Source organism: Passer domesticus, chromosome 2, assembly GCF_036417665.1.
Source record: "Passer domesticus isolate bPasDom1 chromosome 2, bPasDom1.hap1, whole genome shotgun sequence".
NCBI classification, from domain to species: Eukaryota; Metazoa; Chordata; class Aves; order Passeriformes; family Passeridae; genus Passer; species Passer domesticus.
The window spans coordinates 113,016,927-113,036,333 of NC_087475.1; the positions used below are offsets into that span (position 1 = coordinate 113,016,927).

Genomic DNA, 19,407 nt, shown 5'->3' on the forward strand with positions numbered 1-19,407 from the left:
CCCTGTGCCCCAGAGATGTGGTGGCTCAGTAGCTTGCCAGCCCAAATTTAATGGCTTAGCATCTCCAAGGGGGCTGGGGTCAGGACATAGGTAGGAGTAAAACCAAGCACAGGCTTGAAAAATTGATAAATCGTACCAAATAATTTCTGAAATCCAATATATACCCTCCTGCCTTGTTGGTCATTGTAGATTATTTCTTCACTGATGGGTTTTTATAATCTGAACAGGGTGGTTTCCCAAAATCCTGCATCAGATGTTTCCTCCAAGAAAGATTGTGTCAAGAGGTGAGCTCACATCATGGGAGATGCAGAAGAGAGTTCATTGGTTACAAATCAGACAGAACTAACAGATTATCCAAAAAAATAAGTGTCAATATTCATGAGGAGACCTGTGCTTTCTAAATGTTTTAAATGTTATTGTTCCAAATGTTTAAACTGAAAAGGAAACAAAAAAAAAAGAGTAATTTCTTGATTTGGTTTTGTGTTTCTTTCTTTGTTTGTTTTTCTAATGCAAAGTGATGGGTTTCAGATGCACTTGCAATTTTATTTCCTTTATTGAAATGTATGCCATAAGGGAGGGATGTTTAGCATACCACAATTAGGGACTTTATTGAACTAAAGGCAGCAAATCTTTCCCTGAGCAGAAACCCACACATTTTTCTGCAACAGCAGAAAACCTTTTAATTTTGTTTGCAACAGCAGGCAATGTTTTAATCCCATTCTCAGGGCAGTAAAATAACTTTGCAGCACTAGAGCTGCAGAAGGGCAAAAAAGCATTTTTTGCTTGGCTTTCCTCCTCTTGGAGAATTAGTCCATATTTTGTATTCATCAGTCATCAGAGGTTTTCTTCTGAGCCTCATGATCTGAACCTGCTAAGTAAGGCAAATCCAGATTAGAGCCTCTTGCAACAGAAATACAGGAGAGATCAGGAGGGAAGAGGTGGGAGGAAGAGACAGGCAGGAGGGGAATACCAAATCACCACACTCTTACTTCTTACTGTATTTTCCAATTCAGAATTTCCACAGAAGTTCCAAAAAGGGTAAAATTTGACATTTCTGCAAGAAAGGCAATTGGATATATCTCTTCTCCTTGGGCTTGTTTCTCAGATCAAAACCAGCTGAGTAAGTAGGGAGTGGACATGCTGGAAGGAAACACACAGTATTGTTTTAGCTTTAAGTAGTCCTTATTTTGAGTGACAGCTTGAAGGTCCCTCAGTTGAGGGTGCCTGGGAGGTAACTCCAATTAAGCCAGTTTCAAGCTGAAGAGTCAAATGTAAACATTGTTTGATTTGGTTGATCTGAGCACTTTTCTTTCCTTTAGGCTTCTCCTGCCTTGTGTAGCATCAGAGGAGTTTTAATCCTCCAGACAGCTCTGTATGAAATATTTACCCCTTTTTGTGCTGAAATAGCAGAAAACCTTCTTGGCTTACACTGTTTTGCTCAGAGACAGCTCTGGCTTCTTGAGATGGGACCTCTCATTGTGCTGAGCTCCCTGAATAGTCCTGGCTGCAAGGATGCCTATGAATTATTGTTCTTGTTGTTATATTTAACACAAGCACAGGCACTGACCTCTCCCTCCTGGGTTATATAGGTCCCTGAGGCAGCAAGGATATTTTCCAGTCTGGGAGATAAAACTGGCCTTGAAGGAAGCCAATTATGCACAGCCAACACTCTCCTCTGACTCCTCCTCTCCAGCACTGTGGTCTTTCTTCACCTCTGGATCTCTCTGACCACCCCAACAACTTCCAGACAACTCCAGCATCCTCCTTCCCATGCTTCCCTGAGATTTTTTCCTAACCACCCCTTTTCTGCCTTTTTTCTCTTTCAGAATGGTATTACATGCCAGGAAGGTGATGGGCCAGCCCACCTCTCAAGTAGGTGTGTCTCTGGCACAAGGGGCATCACTTTGACAGCCCCAAAAGGGTAAGACCGAGGCCTCTGTGGACAATTGGGAACACACCCTCTAACATGGCTTCTCAGTGGGGTAGAAGTCTCTCCTACTGACCAAACCCCTCTTGTCAGTACCAATACCTGCCATGCTTGTCTGTGACCTTGCATCCTCCCCTCTCCATTTCCTACAACCCCAAAATATCACCACATCTCCACAAATCCTCTCCCTCTCCTCACTGCTGATTTCCACCTCAACAGCAACACCTTCGCTCTTTTTCCCCTTGCACTGAGATCTCAGCTCCTCATCCTCACCTCTGGAGACCTCCCCCATCCCCACAGCACACCATGCTGTGACTCTGGAGACATCCCCACTGCTCCCCTCTGGCACTGATCTCCACTGGGATGTTTCCATAAGGTCATGGCAACATTCCTGAGGTCTCTGGGTGGATGGCCATGTAAAAGGAAAGGCAGAAGAAAGGACAGAGGAAAAAAACTGGAGCTAGGGTAAAGCTTGGATGGTGATGAACTCCAAGAGAAAAGGGTGGGAGATACATTTCTTTTTGTTTCTCGTGCAGAAAATCTTCCTCTTTCTTGGGCACCTCTGTCCTTAACTAAGAACAAAAAAAGAAAAATAGAAATCATAGCATGTGACCTGTTTTATTGGACTGGATTAAGTGTGGGATTACAGGAGTGTTTAGAATGTTGAGCAGGGCTCCATTAAATTCTTCCTTGCTGCTGCTTTTTTTCTGGGAATAAGATTTGCAGGGGGTTATTGAGATTAAGAATGCGGTGGCATCCTTGCAGCCTTGGTCAGGACAGGAGACAGGAAAAGGAAATAAACCCAAATGATGACCTGGTATTGTCAGTTGAGACAGAGTTTTCAATTTTTAAACAAGTTTTTCTTGTTAAATGTATTTCTTGCAATTTCAAGAACAAAACTGAAGTGCATGGGATCTGTAGGATTTTTGGTGGCTCCTCACAAGTGGGGAGTAGGATGTGAGGAAAAGAAAGAAATGAAGGGAGAGAGAAAGAAGAAAATTAAAGTATCAGGGCTCTGTAAGGGTGAACTGAGCAGATGGTTTCCTGCCACCTGAAACTTCCACTCTGCAAAATCCCATTAAGTGCAAAGTTTAATGAAGTTCTGGATATCAAAAAGAAGCAGCTATTTAGAGCCTTGATCACCTGCCAAATGTGCCTCCCCCAAACCTGAATGGATATTTCTGGCCCAAATCACATTTTCCTTCCCCATGTCATGCTCCTCCTTCCTAAGAAAAAGGTCTCATTTGTGAAACAAAGTGCACAGTGACCCTGCTACCATAGCTGCTGACTGGTCACGTTGCTGTGCAGGGATATCTGGGATTAAACTAACCAAACTGGAAGCAGGACTCCTAGAGCCCAGGTATGGTGAACCCTTTGGATGAGTCCCTAGACATTACAAATTTATTTCTAATTTCTATTTCTCAACTAATTATTAAAGAACATATTCAGAGCAGGCAGCAAGCAGCTGAGAGGCAGCTGCAGTGCCAGGTGTAACTGGAGCTCTGGTGGCAAGGGCTGGAGGCAAGAGGCAACTGCAGCCCCTTTGCAGAACAAAAGGGCACAGGGACCTGTGGCACAGCCAGGTGAATGGACTTGCTGAGACACAGCAGGAGCCGAGCACTCAGCAAGAAGAGCCCAGACTTTCCCACGCACTCAGATAATAAGGGCACGTTAGCCAAGGGTTTATTTTCTTGGAGATTCCTTGTCCCTTCTGGAGGCTCTCACCCCAAGCTGTTATTTTGGTTTTGTATGATTAAATTATTTGAAGGATAATTTGTATGATTAAATATTTTGGAGGATCTGAGACTGTGCTATGGGACATTAGGGGTTGAGCCAGTAAGGAAGCCCAGTCTGACTGAGTGTGGAGTGTGGAGCTGCTAAGGCTTAATCCCAGCTCTGGTGGGGTGAGTGTGACTGCCAGAGTGGCTCCTGTTTTCTTTATAATAATTAGAAATATTTTATAGTTCCAGTACATGTTTCTAATGGAATTTATTTGATTACTTTTGTGTGAGTGGGCTATGGCATCATGCTGCTGAGGGTGCTTGGCATCATGCTGGACCATTCTGATAAACTCTGCTTTAGGTGGTGAGAAAAGAGCCCAAAGCAATTAAAAACATGAAGAGCACCAAACAATGTTCATTTATTGATCTAGATGAATTATATTTTTAAAAACATATGCCTTCATCAAAAATTATAGCTCATTGTCCCATTTCGAAATAAAAATAATGCAAAGGAAATAATTTCAAAAATTCAGAACTTCCTGGAAATATCTGTATAAACTGGCATCCATGCCAGACTGGAAGTGTTATTTTTGTGCTGAGGAGTTTCAATTGAGCTGACCACAGATGGGATGTTTTTCTTCTCTTTTTTATCTTATATGTGTTCTACATGGAGAAAAAAATGAAAAACTGGCTCTACACCCATGCAAATACTGGGAAAATCAAGTTCTTTTCCCTATGCTATACAGACTATGTGTTAAGTGTGACTATGTTGAGGTTGTGAAGTGGTTCCAGAGAAGAAGAAAACTTGGAGCTTGATCACCATGGTTTCACCTCGCTTAGGCACTCTATATAAATTCCAGGTGGCTGTCTTCTGGGACATTGTATTTAGCTTTGTGCTTCTCAAAGAGCTCGGACAACGCATTTAGGTATTTTTGATGGACTTCATCAACTTCTTCATCAGAGGGTCTGTGCTTCTTCTGCACTGGAATTGGCTTCCCAACTGGAAAAGAAGTACAGGTGTTAAGAGGAGCCAGTGTCAGGTGTCTCTGAACACTTTGCTCACCCTAGCACAGAGCTGAGGTCAGCCTATCTAGGATGGCCAGGTCAGCAGGACCAGTTATTTCCTGGAGCCTGGGAGATAGCACAACCAAGGAGGGATGGTGGCTCAGATCCTGACCAAGCTCTTTGTCTCTAGGATCACACTGGTCCTTGCCTCAGTTTACTCATCTGCAAAGCTGGCTAATGTCAAAGAACCTCTGTGTAGCCTTTTGAAGTAAGAAGTGCTGTATCCCAATGCAGTCCCAAGAGCTGCTTCTCAGCTATCAGATGTGCTGCAGATAAACATAATATAAAGACAGGATAATATTTGGGTTGGGTTTTCCAAGTTGTTTCCACATGTGCCTGGGAATCTGCATTGCAAATGGGGAAAGTGAGGAACAGGGGAGCCCCACACTATTTAAATACACTTGCATTGAAGGTGCTTCCACTTAGCTCAGATTAAAGATTCTGTGAAATATCTGATTTTTATTAGGAATCAAGTACTTAATATCTTTTAAAAATCACATTTTATTCAACAGAAAATCTAGTTATTTTGATTCCTGTCTTTAGAAGAGCCTTTCCATCTCCCAGAGCTACCAGGAGCAGGGGACAGAGAAGATCCATGAGGTACTTCTTTTGCTCTGGTCTCTTACTCAAATTGTTTTTGTCAAGTGACGGAGGGTTTCAACATGTTATAAGGCTATTCTTCATCCAATTAGTGAAGAGCCCATGTGATACTATACAGCTTATAAAACCATTGAGACAATCCAAACAAGTTGTAATACAATTAGAAGTAATTGCTGGTTGTCAAACTTAATCAGTGGTATAAGCTCTAACCATTCCAAACAACATCTTAAATTAAATTCATTCACAGAGCATCAAGCCACACTGGTGGACCAAGCATGGAGATTTTGGAAAACTTATTCAAAACCAAAGATTTTCTTGAAATTTGGTCTCCCGTGGACATGGTCTCTGGTCAAAATGGTTCATCTTCCTCACAGGCAAATAGGTTTGGATTTGCACATGTGTCTGCACAGGACAGTGAGCAAAGCTGCAAACTGCTTGAGTGTTCGGAGAATCACAGAATGGTTTGGCTTGGGAGTGACATAAAGATCATGTCATTCCATCCCCCTAGCTTGAATAGAGACACTCTCCACTAGACCAGGTTGCTCTAGCCCTGTCCCAGCTGCCATTGAATATTTCCAGAGAAGAGGGGCAGCCACAGCTTCTCTGGGCAACCTGTGCCAGGGCCTCACAGCCAAGAATTTCTTCCCAATATCCATCTAACCCTGCTATCCTGTTACTCCATGACCTTTTCCAAAATCCCCCTTCAAATTCCCTTCAAATTTGTCCTTCAAATTCCCTCTTTCTTGGAGGACCTTTAGGCACTGACAGGGGCTCTAAAGTCTCCCCAGAGCCTTCTCTTCTCCAGGCTGAATGTCCCCAGCTCTCCCAGCCTGTCTCCCAGATGCTCCAAAGGCTTGGAGCTTTCCAGCAGCTCCCCATCCTTCTGATGTTCGTGCCCTAGAGCTGGAGGCAGCACTGCATGAGGGGGTCTCACCTGACTGGGGAAGAGGAGCAGAATCCTCTCCCTTGACCTGCTGGTCCTACTTGTGTTTGTAAAACTGCCTTGGAAGATGTTTAATGCAACCCTATTGCAGTGTTTTTTGTCACCACATTGTGGTGCTGGGGTTGTCTGCATCTCACAGGAGTGATGAGCTTGGCCCCATTTGCTCTGGGGCTTTTCACAGCACAGCCCAGATGGGCTGGGATCTGTCATGACATTAAACCAGATTGCCAAAACAGTGAGACACACGAACAGTTTGGAATGCTGCTTTGCAGCACATTTCTAGCCTACCACTGCTTGTGCTCTCTGGCATGAGGCTTCAGCCTGGCAGGAGGATGACACAACCCAGGGACTGTCCCTGATTCCCCAGTTTGGCCAGCCTGAGTGTGTCTGGCATCATGTCAGAGTCTGTGGACTGACTCACCCACAGTGCAGATGGGCCGTCGGTAGGGTATCACCCCAAAGCTGTACTGGAAGATGCCTCGTGCATGGAAGAGGGGAAGGGAGATGCCCATGATCTGCTGGAGGCAATGCTGAATCTTCCGCAGCCAGGAGCCCTTGGGATTCTTCACCTGATCAAAGACATCATTCTCCCCAAAGGAAAAGGCAGGGACCAGGGGCGTGCTGCAGGGAATCAAAATCAATGGGGTGTCATGATTAGCAAACCCCATTCCAAAACCCCTTAATTCCTCCCCAAAACAGAACCACCCCATTAACCAGCCACAGAGCTGAGCACCCCTCCCTCAGCACCCCTGGAGCCCACCCCCTGCATCACCCATGCTGGATGGCCAGGCGCACAAATCCCTTCCTGTTCTTCAGCAGCAAGGTGTAGGATCCTGGACGGGCATCCAGGGCCTCCTGTGCCCCACCAACAATGATGACCAGCAAGTTCCCACCCTCTGGCTTCTGCAGCACGTAGGATGCACTCTCCTTGTCAGAGGGGATGAGGCCTGGAGAGCAGAGAGAAATTAAAAGTAAAACCCACCTGTCTGTGGTTTGCTCGGCACTTTTTTCCCCCCATAGTCCGTCTCTGGAGAGGTGCTAAAAACTTTATTTTCAGAGCTGAAAACCTCAGGTCAACTCCCTTAAAAGGTGCTAGATTTTCACACAGCTCTGCTGGGTGAGTACACAATTATCTATCTGCTTTCTGGCTCAGAACTGAGGGAAAAATTTAAGAAAAAAAATAAACACAAAACTACCTGCACTTGAGTACTAGAAAAAAATCTGTTTCAATTTGTTTTCAAGTGAGACTGTGTCCAATTCTGAATAATTCTGACATCAGAGAAACATTTGCTTTAGGTCAAAACACACATATGTTTCAGTGGATGGTACTAATTGAAAATGGAATTTGATTAAGGATTTGGTCCTCTGGTGTTGTTTACTCGAATAAGATAGACATCTTTAATTCAGAAATGACAAATCAACATTGTTTTAACAATATTTTTTTAGTTTAAAAAATCCTTTTTTCAGGGGTTGAAATAATTTGCACATTTAAACCTCATTGCAAAATGGATTCAATTGACCTGAAAATTAGTTATGCACCCAACTCTGACATTACAGTGACTAAACCTTCCTTCACTTGGGTCATAAGTGTCTCATATATCTCACTGTTTGGATTTGTCATTCTCCATGTAAATACTCTGGCAGCAGGAGCCAGAGTTTATGTGGAAAACAGGGTAATGGATGCCCTGGGGTACATCAGATTGAACTGGATACCTATGTTTAGCCTACTGAATTCTGCCCACATTCAGCTGGAGAAGAGACCATTGCCAAGCCCACTGCTGAGAGATGGAGGTCATCCTGCCGGTGTCCAAAAATCTCTCAAAACTCCCTGTCACCTCTCTCAGTTTAATTTTTACCTGTCCCTTTTCCTATTCCTGTTCACTACATCTTCCCCACTGCCACATTCTATTGCAGCAGGATGAGCTAGTATTTTCATCCTCTGTCCCTGGCTGCTGCTTCCAGGGAAGCAGCAGATATTTCAGAAAAAGCATCTTTTTCTTCACAATTTCAAGCCTGAATGTAATTTTTATGGAAAGAAATACAGGAACATCCTGGCCTGTAGCTCCCAGCATTTCTGTTCACTATTTGCTCTGCATTTTGCTGTTACACAGCACCTGCACAGTGATGCCCTGAGCACAGAGACCATTTATGGAGTTGAACAACAGAGATAACAGCAAGGAGCGCAATTTTTAACTTCAGAGGTTTTGGGTTGCCATCTTAAACAGCTGTGTCCATGAATGGGATCCAATTGGCCCCAGATGAGGGAAAACAGACCCTTGACTCCTCTTCCCCATGTATTTTCACTCTATGTTCCTCAAACATACCACTGCTTGCCAGAGGCCCTTGCTCCTTACCTCCACTCATCACATAGTCCCTGAAGAACGGGAAGCGAAACCACAGGGAAAGCATCATCAGGTGAGGAGTGATGCCTGGGAAGAGTATGGAAAAGCCAGATGCCTCTGTGCAGAAATTGATAAAGGCTCCAGTTGCCAGGACTCCGTGGGGATGAAATCCCACCAGGTAGTTCTGCCGAGGGTCCAGCTCTGCTGTCTTCACCAACTAGGCACAGAGATGAAGCCAAAAAGCAGTCAGAGTTAATGCTGTAACCTCAGCCGGGTGGAACACGGGCTATGAAGATAAGGTATTCCTGGAGGGGAGTGTCTTGCACCCACCAGGCCTTTCTATTGGAAAAGGTTAACTGGAACAACTCCCCCATTTTTCACTGAGATGTATTTCATTGCCCATATTTACATCCCCTCCTACCCACTGGCCTAAAATGACTTTTCTAATGGCACAGTTCATTATGTTGCCTTGAACTGGTCTAGGTGCTACTGGGAACCAATTTTGTTTAAAATGTCCTCCAATAAATTTTCTGATATTGGGGGGAAGTGAGAAAAGGGTGATTTCTTCCACACAGTACCTCTTGATCCACCAGATAACAGAGAAACAACCAGAACAAGAGAGTGAGTACATAATCACTCTGGTAGACCTACTACACAACACAATCATGTGTCCCACACAACAACTTGGTATGGATCAAAGGTTTATCCCGTCCTGAAGCATGTGCCAGGTGATTCCAGGATGTTTTCAGATAGGGTAAACTGAAATCTAATTCTAAAGACATCTAACAGAGAAGCTGATGGTTTCCTTGCCACTGGGGAAAGCCTGAAGGATGCCAGATGTTTGTGCCTGTGTTGGGTGCCCAAGTCCATCAAAGAGCAGTGGATGTCTGCCCAAGGCTGCTGCATCTTTGGCAGGAGGGAACGGAGAATGCCCATGCCCAGCATTTTAGAGATGGGCAGCATGGATTGCAGACACAGTGCAGCTCATGGCCAGCCCTTGAGGGCTGACTAAGCAGCTTGTTAAAATCCTCAGCCAACCTGAAAGTGATATTCAAGCCTGGTATATGCTGCATGAGAGAAAGGGTACCACAGAACAAGAGGGGATGGTTAAAGGGAGATAAGGGACAATGGGATTTGATCTCCATTGCACTTGTTATGGACTGCACAGGGGAGAGGAGCTGGTGTGACAAACCCACCCTCCAACTCTAGCACCAAGAAAACCTTGCCATGCCAACATCAGCCAGCATGTGCATAGCCCAGGCAGAAGCAGGCAAAACTGAATGCTGAAATCTCTGCACCATTTCTGTGGATGCTGAGGACACTCACAGCAGCAGGGAAGGATGAATCTTTCCAAGATTAGTCATCACATCATTTCGTTACTGAAAGGGTGGTCAGACATTGAAATGAGGTGACTGGGGAAGTGGTGGGACCACAGTCCCTGAAATTGTTCAAAAATATGTAGATGTGGCACTTGGGGACATGATTAAGTGGCATTTGCAATTGTGCTGGAGAACAGTTGGACTCAATGGTCTTAGAGGGCTTTTCCAACCTGAACAATTCTGTGATTATAATAGAGCCACCATGCCTTTCTAGACAACTCAAAGGCATTTGTGCTCAAGAACAACCAAAGCCCTAGGCATTTAAGTGCCACTCCTCCAAGTACCCTGATTCCATCTGCACTCAGGGTGCAGTTAATGGTGCATGTGTTTTCCTAGAAGCTGCTAGAACTGCAGGGTAATAATGAGAGTATATTTTACTTTCTTTCATCATGACTCATTTTCCGCCTGTCTGAAAGCGCTGTTGACTGTACATGTGCCCATTCAAGCTGCTCCTAATGAGGGGAATGGACAAACCAAGTCCCACTACTGCCCAGGTGCAGAGGTCTCTAGGCAGGCAGAGAGGCAGATGGCTGAGTCACTAAGTGCCCAAGGCCTCTGCCACCGTTTGCTCTTTTTTGAGTAATCTCAGCTTGCATCAATGTTTCCTGCATTCATCTTCAGCTTCCAAACAACGTTTCATCTCCAAGTGATTTATAAGCAGGGAGACAAGAAGGGGGAAGGGTGACGCAAGAGGGCAGCCACTGAGTGGTCAAATTGCCTTGATGGGAGAGTTTGCCTTGTGCTAAGACACCATACATCTGTAAAAACACTCTCTAAGAAACACCCAGCTGCTGTCTTGGTGCTCATCCCAATGAAAGAGGAGGGAGGACAGAAAGGAAAGAACAAAGGATTGTGCTTGGAGTGGTAAGATAAGGGAGAATGGTTTTAAACGAAGAGAGGGATTATTAAAACTAGCTATGAGGAAGAAATTTTTTATGATAAGCATAGTGAGGCCCTGGCACAGGTTGCCCAGAGAAGCTGTGGCTTCCCCATTCTTGGAGGTGTTCAGGCCAGGCTGGATGGGGCTTACAGCAACTTGGTCTAGTGGAAGTGTCCTTGTAAAACTGATCCAACAAGGATCAGTTTTAAGGCCACTTCCAACCCAAACCATTTTGTGATTCTGTGGTAAGATACAGTCCTTGGCAACTGGCTCTGGGTGGCCCTGGTTGAGCAGTGGGTTGGGCATGTTGACCTCTACAGCTCCCTTCCAATGTCACCCAGTCTTTGAATCTGTGATTTTTGACACCCTGCTCTAAGCCATGGGCAGCTGGAAGGTAGCAGTTGAGTCCCTCAAGTTTTGGTGGATCTGGGTAATGTTTCTGTAATTGCTGTCCCTGCAGTAGCCCTGAGGAAAGAAGGTCCTCGTTTTGTCACAGAGCCTGCTCACATCTGGATGATTTGGCCAAAACTCACAGAGAAACCAGAGAGCTTGTACAAGACTGAGAAGGAAAGCTGCTTTCAGCACTCCTCTGTAGCAGAGGAGAGACTTGGGCAAAATCTCTAGACACTGTAGGTCTAGACTCTACCCTTTTCCCTCTGGAAGCTCTTCAATACAGAAACTCCATCTTCCCTTCTGGATTGTTCCCACTGTCTCACTCCTTCCCCCTCCACCTGGCAGAGGTCAGTCTCCATTCCCAAACTTCCAGGAAAGTTAATAATATGACTCTGCACAGCCTCCCCTTCCTGCTAGGGGAGGAGACCTGACCAGCAAGCTCCTGGCTTCTTCATTTAAAGTCTCCCAAACTGAGTTGCTACTGCTTTTCTACCCTACTCTGGTCCCAAACTCTGTTTCCATGGATGTCATGGTCAGTAATCTGCTCTTAAGTAGGATAAACCTTTCAACTTTGTACTAAACAAATCCTCTTGTCTCTACTTCTCCATGGACACCTCCCAAAATCATCTCTTGCAGGATGGAACATGCAGTCAGTTTCTCTGTGGGAAGAAGCCCAACAAAGATATCCAAGAAACCCAACCAGAAGAAGACAAATTGTGCCAAACTGAGAAGAAGCAGGTCACCCACCCAAGAGTGTCTGGATGGGAGACAAAAGGAAGGGCAAGTATCTGAGTATCACCAGCAGCTGCTGAGGAGGATGGATTTCAGGTCCCAGCAATGGTGAGAGTTTGAGAGGCACAGTTGGAAACAGTGAGATCTTTGAGCCCTGAGGTTTCCTCCTGGTGCCACAATGTCAGGTCAGAGCTGCATTTGCAGCAAATATTGGAGAATATTTGCAGCAAATATTGGAGAATCCACCAGCCAGGTGGATTTAAATTGAGTTTGGATGGGACTTCACCACCCTCACTCCCAAAGCTGGGTAAATGCCCAAGTTCTCCCTTCCTCTTGTAGAACTTCCTTTATCCACTGGATTAGTAGTACAGATGGTGGGACACAGTTATCCAATTGATCTCAGACATGGTCCCCCTTGTAGTGGTTTTGGTTCACCAGTTTCAGATTTCCCCAATTTTGAGATTTTCCCGGCCAATGCACCAAAGAGTATGGTGGGCTTGGTGCTGATCAATTACCAGTGCACTGACTTCCTGCTGTGAGACAGGATTAGGAGAAAAGCAAAGCAGGCTCAAAACCTTAAAAGGGTATAAAGAAAATTTTATTAAAAGTAACTAAAAGAAAAAAGGTAGTAAGAATCAAAACAAGCCTTTCAGAACACTTTTTGTCTCCCTACCTTTTCTTTCCCACTGACAATGTAAAGAAACAAAATCTAAAATTTCCAGTCAGTTTACTGCCTCTAAAATAATGTCTTTCTTCAGTTCACTTAGGGAAAGAAGTCCCTCTTGTTAATGTTATGGGGATTTTCCACAAGAGGAAAGAAAACAGTCCTCTCGTGGCTCTCAATTTCCTCACAAATAGCAGCCACCTGGGGAATCCTGCCATCATGAAGTCCTTCCCATTTCCACAAGCCTTCCCACAGCTTGTCAATGGGCCATGTCGACTTATGGGGTATTGTTTTAAAGATGAGCTGTTCAAAGGGAAAAGTTCTCATCACCTATCTTTAAAATCATCTTTATCCCTGAGAACAGAGATCTTCTTTTCCTGGGGCACCAGACTACTCTTATCTCTTTCTCTGTTCAAACTTCTCATGGGATCACAACTACTTTCACATCTGCTTACTTTAGCATGGAGGCCTTTGCCCAATATCCATTTGAACCCTTCATCTCCCCATAGTTTCATGCATTATAGGGGAAAAGAGCATTTTTCTCCATAGCTTACAAGAGGATTTCAGCCCCAAGACCAAGGCGTCTCCCCATCCCTCCCATCTGGGACTTGACTTCTTCTTCTTCACTGACCTTGATGTCTTCATGTTGTTCCTTTACATGCTTGTATCTTGTTCCTTTCTCTCACTCGGGGGAGGATTGAAGCACTGAAAGGGTTAACATGTCTCCTGGGCCCTACAAATGGTTACACGACCCCAGTGCTACAGACGGGTGGGAGCTGTGGCTGGGGAAGCGGCTGGGATCTAATAAGCCAGGCCAAAACTCCTTGAAAACAGGGAACCAACAATGGCACCTAAATTTAAATTATGACACCCCTCTTACTTAAGGACACTCCAGAACAGAAAGGAGAGGGCCAACACACGGGACAGAGAAGTTCCTCAAAAAATGATAGCATGGGGACTTTGGGCCATTTGACCATGATTTTCTTTTTCCCTGACAATCCCTCTTCCAGCCAAGAGAAGGAAGCAAAGGGAATAGTCAAGACCTCTGGAAATCAGAAATTATATTTGATGTCATGGGCAGTGCACAAGTCCTCAGTTGCAAATAGTACCACTCTTCTGTGAAAAGAAAGGAAACATTCCTGGCCGGGATTGGTTTACATGAACTGGAAGTGTCCCCTCTACAGTGCCTTGCAATACCCGAGAACTGCAGCACACTCAAATAACCTCCGTCAGCAGCACAAACAAACACAAACCTCCGTTTGTGCCGTGATGAGAATGAATGAGCCATGGGATGAAGTCTTCCCAAATTACAGCTTCAAGGGTTCAGCGAATTCTCCAACAACTCATTTTAGTTGAGCTAACAAAAACCAGTAACACCGGCAACACCACAAGCACAATGACAGAGGTTTCTGCATTCAACAAGATCCACCTGGCACTTAGATATAATCTTGTAAGAAATGTCAAGGAGAAAACAGTGTGGCAACGACCACAGGGACCTTCCCTGTACAGCATGTTCTTTCCAGGCTGCCCTGAATAAAGCTGGCATGATTATCCCTGCTGGGGTGCTCTGAGTGGTGACAGTAATTGAAAACAAAATACGTCCCTGTCGTGATTTAAAAGACAAACGTCTGAACCTTACTGGAACGGGAGGGAAGAAAACACCCCTCTCTCCAAATTAATGTAATTTCAAAATTACACGGCTTTCAGAGGAAATAAAAAAAAAAAAAAAAAAGCGGTGTAGTAATGACCACGGCCGGCAGGGGGCCCGGGCCGCCCTGGAGGGGCGGGGAGCGCCTCCGCCACGATCCCCTCAGGCGCCGGGAGGGAAGGGAGGAAATCGCTCCTTTTGCAAACTCAGGGGCAGCGTTCGATCGGAGCATCTGGCAGAAGCAGGGGAAGCCGGCAGATTCGACCGTAGTGCCGAACTGCAGCGCAGCAAAGTCCTGGAGCCGAGGACGCAAACTCTCGGCACCCCGCGGCCGCTGTCCTCGGTCCCCTCATGGAAGAAGGAGGGCAGGAAGGTCAGACCCACCGCCACCAAGTCTCGGGTCCGAGATCACAGCTTGTGGTGGGGGGCATCACGCCACAACTCCCGGAAAATGCTGAACGGAAAAGCCCACGCCCCCAGCCAGAAACTCCCCATCCCCACAAAAATTCCACTGGAATGGCAGGAGACTTCCTTTTGTGTCTTGATCCCTAACTATTCACCCAAAAAGCCACCCTCTACCCCTTCCAGCGTCTCCCTGATAACAAAGGGGGAAAAAAAATCACTGAGAAACCTAAAACACCACAACAGTCCTCAAAATTATCTGAGACCTTAATTTGGTAGAAGGGACTCATAACCCACATGGTGTGATCCAAAGCGGAGATGGCTTGCCTAAGCCAAGCACCAATTTTCAGTCAGCAAGATGGTGACTGCTGTTTGAGGACCGTGGTAAAAATAGATATTGTCAAGCCTGTGCTCACACTTTCCCCATTTCACCTTCCACATCTGAGGTTACCAAAGCACCATGGCTGTATGAGGGAGGATGGGATGGGGCTGGGGAGAAAAAGCAGCAATGTCCACTCACTTGGCTTGGGGACAGAATTTGTTTTTTCTGTGAAGCTGGGTGTATCCTTCATTGTAAAGATGCACTGATAAATGATGAGGAAGGGATTATGAAAATGGAGATAGGGTTTGGGCAGCAGCAGACAGATTACTGACTGCTTTTTGAACATAGCATAGATAAAGCAATCCACAGCATCCAAAATTATTCTCTAGGCAACATCAACACAGCAGGCATCGCAGGTTATCTGTTCAGACATACTCTAGCACAAACAGATTACTTTTAAACCCTTTGGTATATCTTCCACAACATTATAATGCAGCTGAGCTCGGTCATATATTGGAATTGAAGAATCATAGATTCATTTAGGTCATAAAGGCCCTCTGAGACCATCAAGTCCAACCACTACCCCAGCACTGCCAAGGCCAGCACTAAACCATGTTCCCAAGTGCCACATCTACACTATTTTGAAACAATTCCAGGCCAATTGGATGACTATAATGAGGGTATATTTAAAAATAAATAAATTAATAATTAAATAAACAGATTGGAATATGTTTAAAATGCAGGGAAATTAAGCAGAAATAACTTCCCTGGGCAATGCATTGGACCCTGACTTGATTTCTTACTCATCCCACTTTTCAAAACACTCAAGCTCATTTGGGTCCTGCCTAACTCTGATTCTCAAATCATTAATTAAAATGCAGTCAGTTCCAAGGGAGATAAATCCAACAGCAAAATAGTACTTGTGCAAAGTTGGTATCAGCAGAAGGTGTGCCTTGTACACACTGCAGTGGCCTGGCTCAGCTCAGCACTGGCATGCTCCATGTACTGCAGCACACTGCAAATTCACACTTCACAAGCCCAGATGCTCATCCAAACCTCTCTTTGCTTCCTAGACAGCAAACATGCACAGGGATCCCTTAAAAGCAATGTTTAAAGCTGTTTCCTAAAATAAGACAGCAGGCAGCACTTGCTGCCTCCAAACACTTGACCATGCTAAGTTTGCTGCTGGGATCTGGTAGGATTAGGAGTCATACTTAATCTTCCCAGAATGCCTAATTCTCCAGGGCTTAACAAACTCCAGCTACACACAAATACAGTCCAGAGTCCTGAATACCAACGCAGTCTGTGTCCCCAGATGTCACTTCCTCGTGTCTCTTGTACTGGGACTTTGGGCAAGTGGGGTTGTTCAGCCTGAGGAAGGTGAGACCTTAGAGCCCCTGCCAGTGGCTCTAGCCCCATGCTAAAGGGGCTTAAAGAGAGCTGGAGAACGATTTTGGACAAGGGCCTGGAGGAACAGAACAATGGGAATGGCTTCCCACTGACAGAGAACAGGGTTAGATGGGATATTGGGCAGAAACTCTTGGTTGTGTGGATGCTGAAGCCCTGGCACAGGTTGTCCAGAGAAGCTGTGGCTGTCCCATGCCTGGATGTTTTCAAAACCAAGTTGATCAGGGCTGGAGCAACCTGGTCTAGTGGAAGGTGTCCCTGCTCATGGTAGGGGGGTTAGAATTGCATGATCATTGAGGTCTCCTCCAACCCAAAACATTTAATGATTCCATAATTCTATGACTGAGAAAATATTTTTGAGAAATAGTATTATGTGATTGCTTGGTTATAATGCTCTCTATATTATATCTCTTTTAAATTTTTCTGCTGTCCTTTTGTGTTACTTCCTCTGTTTTCTCCCAGAGAAGTGGGGAGAAAGGCTCCATGGAGTCTTCTGGGCGCTCACCCAGGGAGCTACAGCCAAACCCCATACCATGCTCCCTCTACTGGTGTTAGTGGTCCTCCTGCAAGAAAGGACAGACACGGAACACAGTGGGGCATTCAGGAGTGTTCTTTGGAAAGGGACAGGAGAAGGGTCATTGCTGGGCTGAGCTGGCAGCTGAATTTCAGCAGAAAGGTCGGTCCAACACTTCACAAGTGGTGGCTTACAGCCACAAATAATTACAGAATATATACTGCATATAATTACTGCAGTCACATATATCGTTGAGTTATTTTATGGTTTGGGTTTCAATGTGATAAATAACATAGAGAATAGAAATTTTCAGTTCCTCTGAAGTTGCTGAATAGAGCTTAAAGACTAACTAGCAAACAAAGATAAAAGGATGTAAAGGTATGCGCACTGGATGATAAATGTCGCTTACCAGTGCAAGAACAGATAAAGAGAGCTACAGTGGGGTTTTTTTGCAAGTTAGGTAACAAGAAGCAACAGCACATGCCCAAATAAAAAGTTCACGGAAAGGTCACGTTTAAAATTGAAATATTCACTGAAGTGGACCACCAGAGATCCTTTTAGAGGACCCTCCAGGATCATAAAATGTTTTCCAGTAGGAGGCAGTTGCATGCAAATTAGTTCTAGAAAAAGTGATGTTTATGTATTAGCTAGGAGACACACTTTAATGAATATATATGATTATAATGTTGTAATGCCTCGTCACAGACATTAAATAAGTCATCCTTGCAATATGTCCTGCACAGATAAAGAATGCCTGCTTTCTAACACTTCAAATTGTGTTAGAAAGTTTATTTTCTTGCTGATTTCAGTATCAAAGGTACCTTAAAATTCCATTCCCTGCCATGGGAATGGACACCTTCCACTAGACTGGGTTGCTCCAAGCCCTGTCCAGCCTGGCCCTTGACACTTTCAGGGATGGGGCACCCAAAGCTTCTCTGGGCCTCACCACTCTCACGGCCAAGATTTTTTTCCCAATATCCCATCTAAATCTGCTTTCTTACAGTTTGAACCCATTCCCCCTTGTTCCATCGTTATAGTTCCTGATGAACCGTGTCTCTCCATCTTCCCTGTAGGGTCCTTCAGATATTGGAAGGTGCATGTTTGGTATCCACACAACATTCTCCAGGGTAAACAGCCCCAACTTCCTCATCTGTTTCCATATGGCAGGTGCTTCAGTCCCCTTGCTGACTTTGTGTTCTCCTCTGGACTTGGCCCAGAAGTGCCATTTAACCTTCTTCTGATGGGGGCTCCAGAACTGTGCACAGTATTCCAGGTGTGATCTTATGAGGACAGAAAAGAGGGTTATTTCTGTTTGAGCAGCAAAGTTGATGGGCATGCCATCTCTGGTCCTCATTTTGCTCTGGCTCCCCCATATCCTTATCCCAGGCCTTACTCCATGCAGGATGGACTCTCAGGCTGGGTTCCTATTTTTTTCCTTTAGGCTGGTGGGTTCTTTGGTGTTTTGGGCTCCCAACTTCTTTATCCTGGACTGCAGCACTCAGCTTCTGATTCCAGGTGATCTCTGACCAGCAGGGTGCATCCCATCTGAGTTCTCTCAACAGGCAATGTATTCCTAAAGGAATTATTTTAGACATTCCCATTGCCTGGTCTATCCTTGAAGCTTTCTTCCTTGCACAACCCATGAGCTCTTCTCCTGCATTGCTCAGCCAACTTGTGATGGCTCTGAGGCAGGACTTGCTGGTTCTCCATGAATCCATACCATGCCAAGGGGACACCAGATAAAAGAGTAAGGGCAAAGGCCAGCCACACGCATTAAGTAAATCAGGGAATGTCACAGAAGTCCCTCTCAAGAGAACAGCAGCTCTCTGAGACTGCCCAGTGCACCCCCAGCTTTACCCATCCATCCCCCTCCTCAGCAGAACAGGGTACTGACATTGCAGACCACCCAGGAGCTCTTGGATTTTGGTTAAAACTTGGCCCTATGCCCACTGGGTTAATTCTGAGCAACCTGAAGGGCAGCAATGTTGCAATATAGACATGGAAAGCAAAGGTGAGATTTCCCTAACAGCTGGAATGCAGCAATATTAAATAGGCATGGAAAAGCCAGGTGATTGAAGCATGCGGTTTGTAAAAATGGTAATCCCCATTTGTTACTGTGCCTTTGAGTAATCTGGGAGCTGGGAAGATTGTCCTTCAACACCAGGCTCCCAGCACCCCATGCTATGACTGCTGGCTGCAGACTGTATCCAGACTCCAAAGAAAAAGCTGGTCCCTAAAATACTGAAGAGCCAATGGACCAGTGGCACTTACCGTGACAGGGAAATAGTCCCTCATGTACCTCCAAACGATGCAGTTCCGGAAGACGGGGATCCGTCGCCCACCCTTTCTGGGTTTCTCCCTGTCTATTAACCACCATGCAGCATAGAGGGCACTGACCAGCCAAAAACGAGTGAAGAAGAGGGCGATGAAGGCAGCAGTACAGCACTGTGCTGAAAGAAAAGCCAGCA

General features: G+C 45.3%; 1 protein-coding gene and 1 long non-coding RNA gene across 2 annotated transcripts in view; one reads left to right on the plus strand and one right to left on the minus strand.

Annotated features, from left to right (window-relative positions):
- On the plus strand, positions 1-5,312 carry LOC135294910 (uncharacterized). Its single transcript, XR_010356895.1, has 3 exons — positions 1-284; positions 1,827-1,921; positions 5,226-5,312. It is a non-coding gene; the product is annotated as an uncharacterized LOC135294910 (long non-coding RNA).
- The window catches only part of MOGAT2 (monoacylglycerol O-acyltransferase 2), a 25,365-nt gene continuing 10,001 nt past the window's right edge, over positions 4,044-19,407 (minus strand). The window contains exons 2-6 of the mRNA XM_064410847.1: positions 19,211-19,389; positions 8,611-8,815; positions 7,029-7,203; positions 6,678-6,877; positions 4,044-4,648 (exon numbers count right to left, since the gene is read on the minus strand). Coding sequence (XP_064266917.1) covers positions 4,494-4,648; positions 6,678-6,877; positions 7,029-7,203; positions 8,611-8,815; positions 19,211-19,389 — 914 coding nt within the window. The 3' untranslated portion in view covers positions 4,044-4,493. The remainder of the gene's footprint in view (positions 4,649-6,677; positions 6,878-7,028; positions 7,204-8,610; positions 8,816-19,210; positions 19,390-19,407) is intronic.